This window comes from Hypomesus nipponensis, chromosome 2 (genome assembly GCF_054491055.1).
Source record: "Hypomesus nipponensis isolate SF chromosome 2, ASM5449105v1, whole genome shotgun sequence".
Taxonomy (NCBI): Eukaryota; Metazoa; Chordata; class Actinopteri; order Osmeriformes; family Osmeridae; genus Hypomesus; species Hypomesus nipponensis.
The window spans coordinates 17,138,539-17,154,977 of record NC_140362.1 but is presented as its reverse complement, the minus strand read 5'-3'; the positions used below and the strand labels follow the sequence as shown (position 1 = coordinate 17,154,977).

The following is a 16,439-nucleotide window of genomic DNA, read 5'->3' as shown; positions in this document are numbered from 1 at the left end:
GCCAATTTAGAAAACGCTTTTGTTGGACGTTTGTTAGTTTGGTTTCACAATCCATTTATGATAGAGAAATAATGTGACAACATAAAAATCACATATCATTATGTGACAACAAACTCTGCTTTGACCTTGAAATAAAACAACTTTCAAATAAAACAAACTGCATCATCATCACAAAACTAAACTAAACAACAACAAAAACAATAACACACATCGTTGTTTTAAGATTTTTTGTATTCTGTAGATTCGATGTATTATTTAAAATCTCTCTTCAGACTGTTCCCAGTCTGGCTACGTTAATTTCGATCGAAAAAATTATAACTTCTAACAGTCGACATTTTTCCATCTCAAAGATTATGACACTTGTGCACGAGCAGCGCGCGAGCAATCTGGGAGCGCGCATGGAGGCGGTCCGGTCCGGCTGCCTCAGTTTTCTGTAATCGCTTTTCTGTTGCTACCTTCAGTTAAATAGCAAGGACACGAGCGCGAGTAGACGGCCGTGTGTGGATATATTTCTCAACTGGAATTATTAAAGAGAATACAGCATCGACGGCCAGCTGCCAGGTAAACGTTTCCTACGTATTTAACTGTCCCTTGTATATACAGAAAGTAAGTAAATGTCCCACGAAAGTAGGGTTTTCCAATGAGGGGAATGTGTGGGACGTGCCTCCCTTTGTGCCGACGCTGTGCTCAAAGCTTATTGTGGACACTCCAGAATGTTGGGTAGTCTATTCAGACATTTCCAAGCCCTTCTTTTAGCCCTTGCTTCGACGAGCTTGGTGAGCTCTTGTTGCGTTTAGGAAGATTCCTGCTAAATGGTCACTGGTATTTTTGCGAGTTTTTAAACCGGAGGCCTTTCTATTTAAATTTCCCATAGCAGGGTATATCACAGCGGGTGCTACTTTTCCTTACACTGGCAGCTAATGATGTGTGCTATACAATGGTCTTGACAGCGACATTTGCGAAAGGGGCATAACCTAATTTGTGTTTTACCCTGAATGGGAGACGGTTTTAGAATGTTGTGACATATAGAAGCATCAACGAACATGAAAGTGATATATTTTTGGTTCAAATTTAACCCACTGTACAAGAGGCCCACAGGGTAGGCTAATATGCGCATGTCGGATGCGTTAAACGTTATTGTATAATGTAAGAAAGGATATTATTCCCACGGCGTTGCTAGAGGACACAAAAGTGTTTGCAAAACGATACATTTGACTGAGTGAAGTGGATACATTTTAACAATGATGTCCTTATCATGGAACGCCGACGGAAAAGACGGAGCAGTTGTTGATATCATGCACCTTTTCAAGTCACTATACCGTTTCTTCAAACGCGTTTATCTCCATAAGATAAACATACCGCAGCCTGATACATAGCCTACTCAGTGAGTTGCACAATTTGTTTATTGTGCGCTGTCTGAGCTCAAACGCTCCTTCCTCCATCTTGCTAGATTTTGTGACAGCTGCTTTGAAGTGTCCCTTTGATTTGAGCGATCAAACAGTCGATTCTCATAAGTTCATAGTATCACATTCATTGTGCTAGTTATAGCCTATTGTATTTCACATTAACATTTGACATTGTTGACTGTTACCATGTCACCTCTCTTGCAAATTTTAATTGAGGCTAATGTTGGTGTCTAATATGTAGGCTACACAAACATTTTTTTACCCGATATCAGTTGTTTTACTTTTGGCGACCAAGATTGTCATGTCCAGTTGCATTTAGTCATTTAGCAGACACTCTTATCCAGAGCGACTTACAGTATTGCAACCTATTCGGTTCAATTTAAAATACATTTTGTATTTTGGAGGGACATGGTAGGATTGGTGTGAACACTTTCTCTTGAGGCTAGTGATTCAGTTGAATTTGCATTGACTGGACAGACTTGGTAAAAGTCGTATCGTTTTCATACGATATAGATCAGTCATCTGTAGTTTATCAAAGAAAGTACAATTATCTTGTGAAACAGACCCTTTGCATATAATTAACCGTATTTAAGCACGCTTGTCTTAAAATGGTAATTTATTAAGTTGTGTCCATCCCTCATCTTAATACAAGGTGGTAGTCATATGTGGGCATTATAGTTTATAGTGTGGGCCCAATTCATTTAGGCAATTAAGATGCCGCTTTACCCTCAATAAAAATGATCAATGTCATCAAGAAATCATTTAAAACCTGGGAAACCGTTTCTCAAATCAAGATGACCAAATTAAGAAGTGTACTACCAATCAAGGCAATGTGAGGGCCACATCTTTAAGAAGTTAAATGGTGCAGTTGGTGTTTTGGGCTCTACATTATTAATAGATGTTTGTCTTATTTGATGTATTGCTTTGTAATAAATATACCATAGCACAATTTGGCAAATCTACACACATGGCCCGTATTGTCATCTTGTGAGTTTTGTGCTGTACTTTGTTGAAATAACTTTTTTTACATCACTGTGTCAAGGATAGTAACTCATCACACGGTTGTGTGTCTAATCCCAGGGCCAAGATGTCCAGTGAGGTGCAGAGACCGGACGACAGCCCCAGCACCAGCGGGGGAAGCTCTGACATTGAACAAAGAGAATCAGTACCAACCGAACAGGAGCGGGAACAAGCACAGCCCAAAAAGAAGGAGACCAAGATCTCAAGTAAAACTGCTGCCAAACTCTCAACCAGTGCCAAGAGGTGAAACATAAATCTGGATTATTGTAGTGGTATTACGGTTTTAGGGTGTGTGTGTGTGTGTGTGTGTGTGGGGGGGGGGGGGATGGAGATGTGAAATTGCTTAACAGTTCTCATGGGGGCATGGTATTTTGTTTATCTTAAAAAGTACGTGTTATAGCAACAACAACAAAAATGAACATGGTAATGCTATCAGTTGACAGAAGTAAAACAAATGTTTGCACCTTCTCTGAAAATGATTGTGTATATACATTATATATAACATCTCATGCAGTGCACCACAACCTTCCGTTCTCAACCTGACTCTGCCATCCTACGCTTTTTTCAGAGGGAAAGGTTATGACAGAATTAGGCAACACATTGAGCACAAGGTTAACTGAGGCTACAGGAAAATCTCTTTAATATTTCGAACATATTCCTCCGTGTGCACAACTGACATCCCTCTGTGACTCGATCATGTGCTGAACAGCTCAGTTGTCCATGGTGTTGCAGATGTGTCAGAATTAGCCTCATACATCTTGCCCTTGTTGTTTACACTAGCCCTGTATATTATGAATTCATTAGTAGTAATCGTATTGGCTAAATTGGTATTGTCATTGGGCCAATGGAGAAAGCAAAGATATAAAAGAGTTAGCGTATACATATCTTCTCACATAAATATCTTGTAAATGGCTTCTTTGAGGGACACTGAAGGACAGACATTTTTGTTGCTGAGAACCATTATTTTAACCTAGACTGTACATGCACATAGACAACAGTCCATAGTGTGGGAGAAATCAAGAATGTCTTCCACACTACCATTAGATGCATTGCAGTTCATTTACGATAATACATTATGGCCAATAAATAGATTTACCTGTCAAGAATCTACTTGCATGCTTTATGAGATGTTGTTAATTGAGGTAAGTATCAGTTATGGTCTTATCAACATGTAGATATGCTGTTGGGTTTTTATTATTTTGTCTTATCACACGTTTGTTCATTTTAATTGATCAATTAAAAGTATTAAGTATATTTGTTTAAAGCCTGCAATCAGAGCTACCAGAGATTTGCTTTTTTATTTAGATTCAAACCTATTTCATTACTGTTTTCCAGGATCCAAAAAGAACTTGCAGAAATAACACTAGATCCACCTCCAAACTGCAGGTAAGGAGACAATCTTAACAATCAGAAATGTCTTGAGATCTTCTTTTGATGTTGATAGAGGGTTGGAATCCACAAATAGATTAAATGACTCCAGTGTCTAAGAATGAAAGCATAATGAGCTGCTCTTTAAATAACACAAGTTTCACATACTTAAACCCTGCATGAAAAGCGACATTTGTATCTAGAGAGTGTGCTGGAAAGCAAATTAAAAAAAGAACATGCAACAGGGTGACTTCTGCAGAAGCGGTTTCAATCCTTTTGTATTTCCCTGTTCTTTTGGGGATATACCACAGACAATGGTCATTGTGTGTTGCTGCCATGGCTGTCTGTCCTTTGAGGAAAAGATATGGTCGCTGGCAAGTGGCAAACCATCAGCCACACTGAATGACAAAAGGCATCCCTAGGGACAGAGAGCAGACGCCAGCCCTTATTAACTTAAATAACACAAAGTGAGGTTGTCATTGATTATGTTTAGAACAGCCACAGTAATTACCTCAGATTCTGCACTCAGAGGCAAATTAGGAAAGAAAATGGAGGCCAGGCCTGACAAGATTAGGCTTTTACTGAGGGAGATGAAGTGGATGTGGTAGGTTTTGTAATTGTTTCGGATATGTTTTTATTTACAAGTTCCTGTTTAAAACAATCAAGGCTAATTGCTTTTGTATGACTCATCTAAGTAAGACTTTTACCATAAATACCTTTAGATGATATCTCTATTAGATCTCTCTCCCTTTGAACCCCCTGTTCCCAACAAAACACACGTAAATACACGTAGGTAACTTACAAATCTACTTCAAGAAGTAGCCTTATTCTATTTTTGCACTGAAGGCAGAGTATGATGTTGAGTTCACAAGGACCACAATTTGTTTAAAAGCCTCCTAAAATGAGGTTTACTGAAAACAGTTGTATGACACTTTCCACTGCATGGGACTAACTTGACTCAACCCGTCTGCAGTGCAAAAGCAAGATTAAATTGGGAGAAAAGACACTAGTTGCTTGGGTATGTTAGCATGGTTAAGTTGGTATCATAGTCTACCTTACACTTCTCACTGCTGGTCAAGTTAGTTATTTTCAAAAAGCTTGTAAAATTCTGATCCAAAACTCGCCCAGGTTTTTGGAATCTCAGGATGAAAAACATACATTTTGACCAAAAAAGAGACACTTCTTAAATCAAATTTGCCTCAAATTAATTGTGATCTTTTCATGCTTGAGTGGGCAGCAGATCAGAATCATAAAGTTAAACATTTATCATGGTAAATAGAAAGTACTATGAAGCAAACACAACCACTGAATCTGTTTATTTCAGCTTTGTTCTACACTTGTCTCTTAACATGAATTTGTTGTTTCGACCACCTTTTGAAGACAATGGGAAGTCTTTCAATGCCACTTTGAAGCCTGTCTTGTTCACAGAATTGTGCAGCCCTCATTACCTTGGCATTGTCATGCATTAAAAGGGATTAGACACAGAATTTATTCAGTCAGATGTCATAAGTGTATTTGCAGAGGCAGTTTGTGTGTTTTTACGGTATGAAGCAAATGATGAGATAAGAACAACAGCAAATTGAAATCTGCAACTGACGTCCAAAAGCTGAAATGCGTTTTCAAGGTAGAATTCAGTTTGAGACCTGAGGGTGGTTCAGGAGGCTGGATTAATGAATTGACCAGACAGTATTTTGAAGTAACTTTTACAAATATCTTGTGGATCTTATGATCTCAATCTCCAACACAGATACTGTCGCTTGTGTTCCATTGAACCAAACCATGTAATGCTTGTTTGATTTCCAAAAACTCAGCTGCCTCTGCCTGATGGTGCAGGCCCTTAGGTCAAACACATACTTAAACCATGTCAGAATATTTTATCTGATGCCTTGCTTGTAGTAATATTGTGCACATTTGATATGCTGTACTTTACAAGGTACTGTACTCGACATACTACCCCCCCCCCCCCCCCCCCATCATTGATGGGATCATTTCCATGTTTGTGATGACAGCAGGGTGATGTGCCCCTCAGGGACTGTGCGAGTAACAAACCTAGAGTCGTTTTTCACAGACCTACCATTAAACACAGCGGGGAGCTGACTGGGTATTAGCAGAGCCATAGAGAGATGGCTCTGGGTATCAGTATTCATGAGCGGCCGAAGGGTTGGGGGCTGGGAAAAGGGGTGGCGCACGCCCCAGGCAGAAGGCCCTCTGGGAATTCTTCTTCATGACTCATCTGTTCATCAACTTCATAGAATTCTGAGAGACTATCCAAGATTAATGTCTGTCCAGGCACAGAAAATACTGCAACAAGCATGGTCCAGACAGATGTGTTTCTGCCAAGGAAAAAGGGACAGATAGCTCAGATGGAAAAACAATCTGTGCACAGAACTGACTACTTTATGCTACTTTGTTAATATTCTTATTGGGTACTTCAATTATTTAAATTCAACCAACTTTAGCAGATGGCTTGCATACATGTAAGAGATGGTCCGGGAACATAATTTGTCAGTCAGTTTTCTGACAGATTATCGATTTGATGACTATAGGCCCTCAAAGTCTTTGAAATGTCAATGCATATTGTCATTGTCATTTGATCATTTAGAATGTGTTTTCTTAATTCTTTAGCATACATTAATGCTATTTGAGTTATACTACTCGGACAACCCTGTAGACATATTTCATTATTTGAAGATGTGTTAGATAAAACTGAAGTTAGCAGTTGAGCATTCCTTATGATGGTGCAGGGATCCATGGGTACTATTGTAGTGATTCCACCTGAGGTCTGATCAACTTTCGGCTGAGTAGCCTGGGTGAGGGTGTATGATGATGATGAAAGACAAGGAACACCCTGTAGCCCTAGGTCCTAGGAACAACAACAGTGATGTGTCCAAGAGCAAGGACACATGTTAATCAAACCAATTAAATTGGTGTACAATTGTGCTTTAATTTTTTTATTGTCTTGATTAATATTTTAGTCCAGTTACAGCATACTTGGGGAAATGAAAAATCTAAAATATGGCTTACACATTTTAAATAAATGTTGCTGTTAGTCCTGGTGTGACCATTCTGTTCCCAGAGAATAAGAGCGTTCAGTCTAATGAAGCATTCTCAGTGACTGAAGGTGCTCTGCTCCAGACCTCAAGCATCACCTCTTTTATCCTTCATGTTCACGCTACAGCACTTGTTTGACAGTTAACACAGCCTGTGTCTTGATTCATGCATGTCATTAGACTCTTCATGTCCTAATTTGTGAGGTACTTACTTGCAAATAGTTATCCTAAATGTTATTAATAGGGTGCAGAGGTAAACAATTGTGAAGCATTATGTGGACATTTTGTTGGGAAGTGCTTCCATTACACAACTGGTTTCACAGAAGCAGCTTAGGGTCATTAAAACTGACAGGATGGTAATCCACAACTGATGTGAAAGCAAACAGTACAATCTTGGGCTAAGGAACAAATAACTCAAAAGTAAACATTTATTCTATTCCATTACCACTTTGGTCTAATGGGTTCAATAACATAAGCTTTATTTTTTTCTGGGGATGGTCTCAATTGTATTTAAAGTAATGGCAGCCTCCATGTAATGTATGTCTGGTTACTTTTGTAGCAATGTTTTATTTTATTGTAGGCCTGTAAAAGCAAAAGACAAAAACAAAACAAAATTACATTACTTTAAAGGTGAAACAAGGTGAGAACCTTAATCCTTAACCTCAATTTACATTCTCCAAGATGGCTTGTGAAAGCTTACGTAAAAATGAAATCTTTGGAATGTTTTTGTCTTTTTTTTAAAGTATCGTACATTGCATGCCATGCATATTTGCAAACCAGTGTACACACAGACAAACAGAAGTTCACCTTAAGCATGTAAAATGTAACAGTCCCAGGGTTACTAGCTGGTGCACTCCTGTTGTGAGCTGGATGACTGACCCAGGGATCCAGGCTGATCACCTGTCTACATCTGATTCATCAACATGACCACAGCCCTTATCTCAAAGGGAATTACAGAGCTGACAATACAGCCAAAAGCCCAAGGCAGGCCACTGATTTGACAGTGATTACACCCTATAGTGTAATTCCAGATGATAGGAAGGAAACACCACGCTCTTCAGATTACCCTAATTTTTGTACTATGTATTCTTGGGAGCAGAGAGGGCTCTAGTCCCACACAGCACAATGATGCTAAAGGGAAACTTCATTCAAAAGACTGAATGAAATTCATTTCTAGTCTCTTTACTTTCAGATCACAGGTTGAAATCAAGATTGTTTTTAGTAACTGCAGATCTTATGTTGTCTGTATGACTGGAGGGATAGGCCTGTGTTACACATCCATTTTCTATGTTTCCAACTTGGACATGTTTTCTTGAAGCATATCCAAGAAATGTATGTAAAAAGCAACAACAACTAATCTGTTAATGACCATGCAATTGCATCTTATCCCAATTTTTCACCTGACATGAACTAACTCACAAAATTGTGTTTTATATGTGTTTTGGCTTTATTGAAATGTACTGTATTACTCATGGAGTTAAGAGCAGTATTTAGATAGCTTTTCATTGCAGTGAGAACCTGTTATTTTTTACAAGATACTGGGAAGGCTGGGGTTTAAAAAGTGAAACGGTAACAAAAAGAAATGCATACCAGTGTCACAGCCGTGTGAAAGCAGCTTAAATGAGTGCAGCTTAAAGCTGTTTTATTTGGGTGCTCGGCTGTGTATGCAGTGCTCCAGCTGTTGAAGCGGGTTCACACATGAGTGTAAACTCAGTGGACGGGGTTGGGGCGCATTCTCACAGACACCCGCACTCTAATGTATCCCAGACCCCTGGAACAATTGACCCAAATACTCACTGAATCAAGGAATTTCACTGACATGCTGCAGATGTATAGGGGATTGCACAGAAGATATTGTTTGCAAGACATAACCATTAGTAACGTAATTTTATGGATACAAAATGTATAGGATGTTTATGTTTCTAGGGCCATAGACCGTGGGGACTTATTGGTAGAAGTATTTTCCCCCATCCCTACAAAGAGGAGGAGGTAGTTGAGGGCTGGCCCTCTCTTGCGACAGAGGCTGTGTAGATGTAGACTGAGAGGCAGAGGGTGCCACAGATCTTTTTCTTTGTTCCCCCCCCCCCAACTCCCTTAAGCGACTTGACATTTGGAATGAGCTAAATGGTCCATATTCACAAAGCAGTGATTCAAATTTAGCTCAAGGTTTTGTTAGAAGAGACTACATATTTTGTCACCAAGGAATTAAAGACTAATATTACATATCTGTATTCACCACTGCTTTTGCGTGTCCAGCGTAAGATCGTTTTGCTCTAAACATTTGTGGGATGGTTTGACTGAACTGTCTCTATCTAAATGTGTTTCAAGTTATCCTTTGAGGTATTATGAAAGTCAGAGCCTAGGTTAGCGTTAGGAAATGTAGGCTTACACCTTTATGAAATGGGTTGGTAGTCTAAAGCCCATTACACATTTTATATATATTTTTGCATTAAAGACACTTTCAAGAGTCATTAGTCTATTCAATAATTTAATATTCACCTCCAATGCCTGGCAGAAAAGGATTTGCCATCAACTAATGGAGGCCCATTTGTCAGACCCTCAATTTTTTTGTTTTAATTGTAGTGTACATTTCAAGCCTCCCACTTATCTGAGGAACCCCCGGCCTTGACAGTGCTCCTCAGCTCTCCCATTCTATTGGTCTAAAAAGAGACATTGGTTCAGAAGGGTTAGCCTGCTTGAACAGCTCCCCAACAATCCACAAACCCTCTCCTGCTGGCAAGGGTAGGGGCCAGGCAACCGTCAGTCCAGACATGTACTTTAAACTGTCTTAATCCCGGAGCTCAGTGGTTGTCAGATCTGCAGAGGTGGCAGTGATGCAGGGAGCAGCCACCATGTGATCTCACGCGTCATCTGGGAGGTTCGGGTTATGAGGTCGTTAGGATGTGACCTTCATCTTGTTCAAAATGATTACAAATCTTGGAAGTAAAATATGTTACTTAATTAGAGCATTCTTTCACAGATGGGTATGGATATTTCACCTTTTCAGACAGTCAAGCCGGCTGCTAGCGGTGATTGGGAATCGTTCCTTTTTTCTGCAATACATAAAATATTGACAAGTCTTTGTTTTGATTTTAGCGCCGGCCCCAAAGGAGACAACATCTATGAGTGGAGGTCAACCATCCTGGGCCCGCCAGGCTCTGTTTACGAGGGAGGTGTCTTCTTCCTCGACATCGCTTTCACACCTGATTACCCCTTCAAACCACCCAAGGTCAGCACAGTCACAATTCTTTAGATGTACTAAAGCTTTTATTGTACAAGTTGTGTTCATTGAGGCAGTTTGTAAAAAAACAAAATCTGTCCTTTGAATGGTCTTAGTATGTGCTCTTCAGAGTGGTTTAGATTGTTGAGTTGATGTCATTATTAAAATGAATGGGGACTAACTCTGTCTGCACTAGAGCACTCATTCTTCCTTTCTCTTATCTTCATTCTGAGTTTGACACACACACTTTATCCCTCTGTTTCTGGTTCTTTGAGCTGTGTCACTAGCAATTCTGGGTGTAACAACATACTTAAACAAAACTGCAGGCTCCAGTTTGACTGAGTAGCCAAAGGGCTTGAATACCCCCCCCCCCCCCCCCCCCATCACCCCACATGAGTGATCTGCAGCTAATTCCTCAATGTATCCATAGTCTTCACAAAAAGAAAAAGACTTCTAAAGATCCTACAGTTCTTATCCCCCACCTTCCAGACAGCTGAAAAGGCACTTTGCAGCTATAAGTAGGACTCGCAGACAACCTTGGGCATGAGAACATTATTGTGGGAGTTATTTATAACAACCTGTCCTTTGTGATTTGGGGAATGCCAAGGCTCATTAGAAGTTTCCTCTGGAAGGTCTGGGTCACGGTCTCCAGATGTGTATGTTTGAGGGAGAGTGTTGGTGTCAAGACTAAACAGATGTGAAACTCAAGTTAAATCAGTGATGTGTTTACAGTCTTGCCAGTCAACGTAGTTGCATTGATATTTACATTTAGTCATGTAGCAGACGCTCTTATATGAAACTAAAAGTGTGAAAGCGACATTTCAACAAAACTCCATTTTCACAAACTCCAACAACAGAAGGCTATGTTAATATAACCAATGTTTTCTTTCAACGTTTTTACATTTTATGGGTGTATTTTAATTTCCGCCAGGTAACATTCCGTACAAGGATCTACCACTGCAATATCAACAGCCAGGGAGTAATCTGTCTGGACATCCTGAAGGATAACTGGAGTCCAGCCCTCACCATCTCCAAGGTGCTGTTGTCCATCTGCTCCTTGCTCACAGACTGCAACCCTGGTAAGATTTTAAATCTAGAAAATGTTTTTTTCCAATTTACAACTTTTTATAACTGCTGTTGTTAATTGTATTTATTTACATTTCTACTGCCCAGTCCTTAAAAATACTACTTGTGTATATTTACTTTTAATAACATGTTTTAAACCAACATCTCAAACTTAATTTACAATTCATACAATGCAATTGCAATGCAATTTTCATTCATAAATGCCTGTTCCCCCCCCCCCCCCCTTTGTCCTTCACAGCTGACCCTCTGGTGGGGAGCATCGCAACACAATATCTGACCAACAGAACAGAACATGACAGAATAGCCAAGCAGTGGACAAAGAGATATGCCACATAGATCCCCTAAACGATGACATTCCCTCTACCACTCCTAACCCTTCCTCACTGTACTTCTCTCTACCTCTCTCTCCCCAGTCTGTTAAAGCACACTCACTAAGTGCAACACTATACCTATCCTTCTCCTCCCCTTCCTCAACCTTTATCTTCATTTTCTGTGTAAAGAACTGTTCTTTGTTCCTTGTTGACTTGAAAGCTTTTTTTATACAAAGAGTAGATTGGGATTTTTATTTTCCAATATCTGAAAGTTGGAATTATTGTATTAAACATTCATTGTCCTTCAACTATACAACATGTATCCTTGTTTTGTTAGTGGCTACAGGAACAATGTATATTCTTTTACATAACTTTTTTTGTGTGTTTTTTTTGTTGTTGTTTTTTTTTACATATTTCAGTCATCAATGTTACATGCATGGAAAAGGAGGGTGATTTGCATCAAAAGAAATGTCATGCTCTTCAACTCCCTCTGGTTTTGTTTGTACTGTATGTATTTTTTCAAAGGCTTTTGAGGCAGACCCCAAAAGTATAGGTCGACCTGTGAAAGAGGCAGGACTTGTATATTTACTGGCTACCCTCCACCTCTGTAATGAAAGGGTGGTTTGTTGTGCACTTGTATTACTGAAGCACCCAATAAAACACACTGTGGTCGGCTTGTGATTCTGCTCACTTCTTCCATTACTGAGTAATCTGGTTTCTGTTTGACAGTAAACATATTTTAGTACATCGGATTATATGCGGAATCGTAAGCCACTTCCTCATCTCACATCAATATGCACACTTTGATCTGCCATAACATCAATATGCACACTTTGATCTGCCATTACATCATGTATCAGATGCATAGGCATTTTCTAAATTAGTATCTAAAGTTAGGACCTTTTTCATGTATTTTTAATTACAACGAATTCACGTGGATATTTCAATTATGTGTACAGAATTTTCCTTTTTTAAGTGATATCCTTATCCGATGGGAATTACATATAGGCTACAGACAGCGTTTGTGAGCCTCTGCAAAATAAAAGCCAGGGCTTTGGAATTTACCGTGTCACAAAGTTTCCTGATTCAAATGATGGAAATTTATATTGCTGATTACTTGAAACAGGTTGTCAAATCTAGCCCGTTTTCCCCCGACTGTGTGTTCCATCACTGTGGCTCGGCGCGCGACATGATTCCATTGCGATTCCATCGCTCGATTACTTCCGCCGTTTGGCTAGGCACGAATCTAGGCAGAGTGGGTTGACTATACAGACCATTATCCAAAAGGGGTAAGTTATACAAATTAGACTGTCACTGTCGGTATAAATGTAAATGTTATAAAGTGTATTTTAAAGATTGGGAAAATAGTTGGACGGAAAAAGCAATGGATCAAAGACGGTTTACTTGAGTCACTGGCCGGCTTTACTAGTACTAGTAAGCTAAAAAGGCTAGCTCGCCTCTAGCTCTAGCTTGCTAGCCAGTTGGCTAAATACTGCCAACAACAGCGAGTTTAGGTAGCTAACGTTAGACAACGATATGTTAAGAGTTAGCGTTAGTTAACCTTAACTAGCCGTATACATTGACAGGTTTGAAGGGTCACACTGTGTAATTCTTGAAAGGTTCATAATTTAATCGAACTGTCGACAAGGTAATTTAGATAGCTAGCCAACTAGTAGTAATACTAAAGTAGCTAGTACTACACTGAAAACCAGTACTTGAGGTTGGGCTAACTTGCTACTAGCTGGCTGAACCTGATATGAGCTCTAATGAGCTAACATAAGACACCAGTTAGCGTTAGGGACATGTCGCCGCTATTTCTTTGATTTGGACAATATGTGAAAACATCTCAATCACTTCACCTGTTCATAGTTTGCTTGATATCAATTTGAACTGATTATTATCCATGAAAACCAGTGTAAGGAAGACCATTGTGCAAACTTGCACATGCCGAGCAGACTTCTAACAACAAGGACATTTTTTCTTAGGCGCTGAATTTTGTCTATTTGACAACCAATTTAACGTTTCTCCAGTTTTTCAGCCGGGCAATATAGCAGTCATAACAGCTTAGCAGTCTTTTATTTTATCATCCAATTTTAGCTTCAGATACGTTCATGTTTCCTAAGTTACTGTACGGCCTCTTACAAGACGCTTTAATGTAACAAATCAGCTACATTTGTTGGACTATCTTAAATCCACTTCTACTAGCTTCTTGGTAACATGTTCAATGGTGTCACCAAAACAGGAAAGTTGTAGGCCTACACTGGTTTTGATCCAGCATTGCCAGTCTTTGTTAGAAATTCCAGCAAACCTTACAGCTGTTTGTTGTATGCACAGAGTGGGTATTTGTTAATTGTGATTGCCTTTTACACTTTATATGTTAGACATGGCGTGTACTTTAACGTGGCAATCCAAGCTAGCTAATCGTTTTAAATCCCCATTTGTGTCCCCACTGTTTTTTCCACACCTTTTAGGTACCTGCTCATCTCTTGGTCAGTGTGGTATGTCTGATAAGGATTTACATGCTAGAACAAGTTCTTCAACATCTTCTTCCTTGAGTCAAAACAAACAGGGGGACATATCTTGCAAGAAGCGGGATTGCAAAGCCACTATGAGCAAGACCTCTAAGCTGCTATCTACCAGCGCCAAGAGGTAGTTAACATACCAAGGAATGCTTATAATATTAATGACACGAGATTGAATAATAATTCATTTTATTTTGTTTTTTTATCAGACCATTATGATTAAGAACAATAATATGACAATTTAAGTTAACACCACACCGGTCATGTTTGTGTGTTTGCCACATGGCTCTTAAGTCGCTTTTAAGATGGAAGTATTTAATACTGTCCAAGTAATTATGAGCATAATCAGGTTTACAATGTCATCGTGGGCAGCTAATGTGAGCTTATATGGTATTTGTGAGAAGTATTAGCTAATCTTGATGTGTCCTTCTATAATACAGAATACGGCTGCAATCAAGATTTTTGTGTTTGACCTAATTGCATTATTGTATGTGCAGAATTCAAAAAGAGCTGGCAGATATCACACTGGACCCTCCGCCAAACTGCAGGTTGGTTTTGTTGCACCTCGTCACACATATTCCCCCACAATCCATTGTCTCCAAACACATCAAGTTTTGCTTATAGTAGGCCAGAGTATCACTTGCCTATTAGTCTGTGTTGCGAGATAGGGTAAGAGGTAAGAAACATATTCAACTTTGTCACAATTACATTGCTTGCTTCCAGCGCTGGTCCCAAAGGAGACAACATCTATGAGTGGAGGTCAACCATCCTGGGCCCGCCAGGCTCTGCTTATGAGGGAGGGGTGTTCTTCCTCGACATTGCCTTCACACCTGATTACCCCTTCAAACCACCCAAGGTCCTCATTTAGTGTTTTTCTTTTAATTGATGACCCTTCTAATTATTTTGAGTACATGTATTTTGACCAAATAGATTTTCAATTTAATTTTGGGTTTAATCGTATTCATTGGTCACAATGTAATTTTGTACTACTATCATATTTGCAGCCTTTTTTATTTCTACACATTTTTTCTAATAATTTGGATGGCATTCTATGAAGCCAGTCTGCTGTCACTGTCATTACCATGAAGTGGCCTTAAACATCCACCAGGGGGCACTTGGGTCATCTGCATATAAAACTCATAATACTATCGACAGATGATTATATATATTTTTTCTTCCTTACACTATTGACTTGTATTCATTCATGTTAGGTAACATTCCGTACAAGGATCTACCACTGCAATATCAACAGCCAGGGAGTAATTTGTCTGGACATCCTGAAGGACAACTGGAGTCCAGCCCTCACCATCTCCAAGGTGCTGTTGTCCATCTGCTCCTTGCTCACAGACTGCAACCCTGGTAAGATTTGGGGTTGGTTCAACTTGTACATGGGCACACAGGCACTCTTGACAACTCTTGATGTGTTCCTGGAATTCTTCACTGATACTGGGGGGGAATTGTTCACGTAGAAAATGGGTGATATTCAGTCATGGGTAGTCAATTTAAATAAGAAATCCGAGATGTTTTTGACAATTAGGCAATCATTAAGGCAAACTAACTTATAAGCTCAATGCTTTCTAATTCTGCCTGTCATTGTCTGATGTCTGTGTCCTCTGTCTCCCATAACTGTCTAGCTGATCCCCTTGTTGGAAGCATCGCCACCCAGTACACAGCTAATCGAGCGGAGCATGACAGAACAGCCAAACAGTGGACAAGGCGCTACGCCACATGAGCCCACAGAGACAGACGTGTGTGTGTGTGTATTATTATTTTTTGACTCATGATTAAGTTATCTCAATAAATATGAAAATAAATATAAGGAGTATGTATTGTATAAACCTTTATTTAGTAAAAAAAAAAAAACACCTAGTGTGGCATTTGTCCCTCTAAATACTTTTGAGCTTTACATGTTATAAAATGTCACAAACTATGAATTTGGTCTAAAAATCCTGCAATAGGACTTGGAACATGGATTCTTAATCGGTCATCCCAAAAGCATAACTTTATCAAATCAATTTCAGCCTCCTCTTAACTCATGATCTTCATCATAAAAAAGACATGACATGTCTCTTTCGTCTGCTTGAACTTTTAGGACACTCAAGAGCCTTTCATCTGTCGTATACATCTGACATTTGAGCTCAACAGACTTTCACTTGAAGTGTACTTCTAGACTACAGCAGTAGGTCTAGGTTTACAATTTAAAAAGTACACATTTAGTGGTATATTTGCCTTAAAAGCCTTAACTGATTATAACGTGTTTCATAGTATATGTCTGTTTCAAGCAAATGTAAATATATCAGATATGTATATGAGAGAGACAGAGAGTTAATCATAAAATGACTCAATACATACACATACACAGTGCATACTCATTGGTTGAACATTGTGGCCTGCAACGTGACAGGCAGCATATTATGTTCACAATGAATTGACTCCTCCTCTGGTCTGTAAAAGTG

General features: G+C 39.3%; 2 protein-coding genes across 2 annotated transcripts; both read left to right on the top strand.

Moving 5' to 3' along the window:
- The first annotated feature begins 410 nt into the window (after positions 1–410).
- Positions 411–12,142, top strand: ube2e2 (ubiquitin-conjugating enzyme E2E 2). The gene is made up of 6 exons (XM_084708707.1): positions 411–561; positions 2,487–2,669; positions 3,762–3,812; positions 9,941–10,073; positions 10,996–11,143; positions 11,389–12,142. The coding sequence occupies exons 2-6, from the start codon at positions 2,494–2,496 to the stop codon at positions 11,484–11,486; spliced, it is 606 nt and encodes a 201-aa protein (XP_084564833.1). The 5' UTR covers positions 411–561; positions 2,487–2,493; the 3' UTR covers positions 11,487–12,142.
- A 484-nt stretch (positions 12,143–12,626) lies between these two features.
- LOC146301086 (ubiquitin-conjugating enzyme E2 E1-like) lies at positions 12,627–15,802 on the top strand. Its single transcript, XM_084708706.1, has 6 exons — positions 12,627–12,750; positions 13,933–14,110; positions 14,481–14,531; positions 14,707–14,839; positions 15,195–15,342; positions 15,618–15,802. The coding sequence occupies exons 2-6, from the start codon at positions 13,962–13,964 to the stop codon at positions 15,713–15,715; spliced, it is 579 nt and encodes a 192-aa protein (XP_084564832.1). The 5' UTR covers positions 12,627–12,750; positions 13,933–13,961; the 3' UTR covers positions 15,716–15,802.
- Positions 15,803–16,439: the final 637 nt, after the last annotated feature.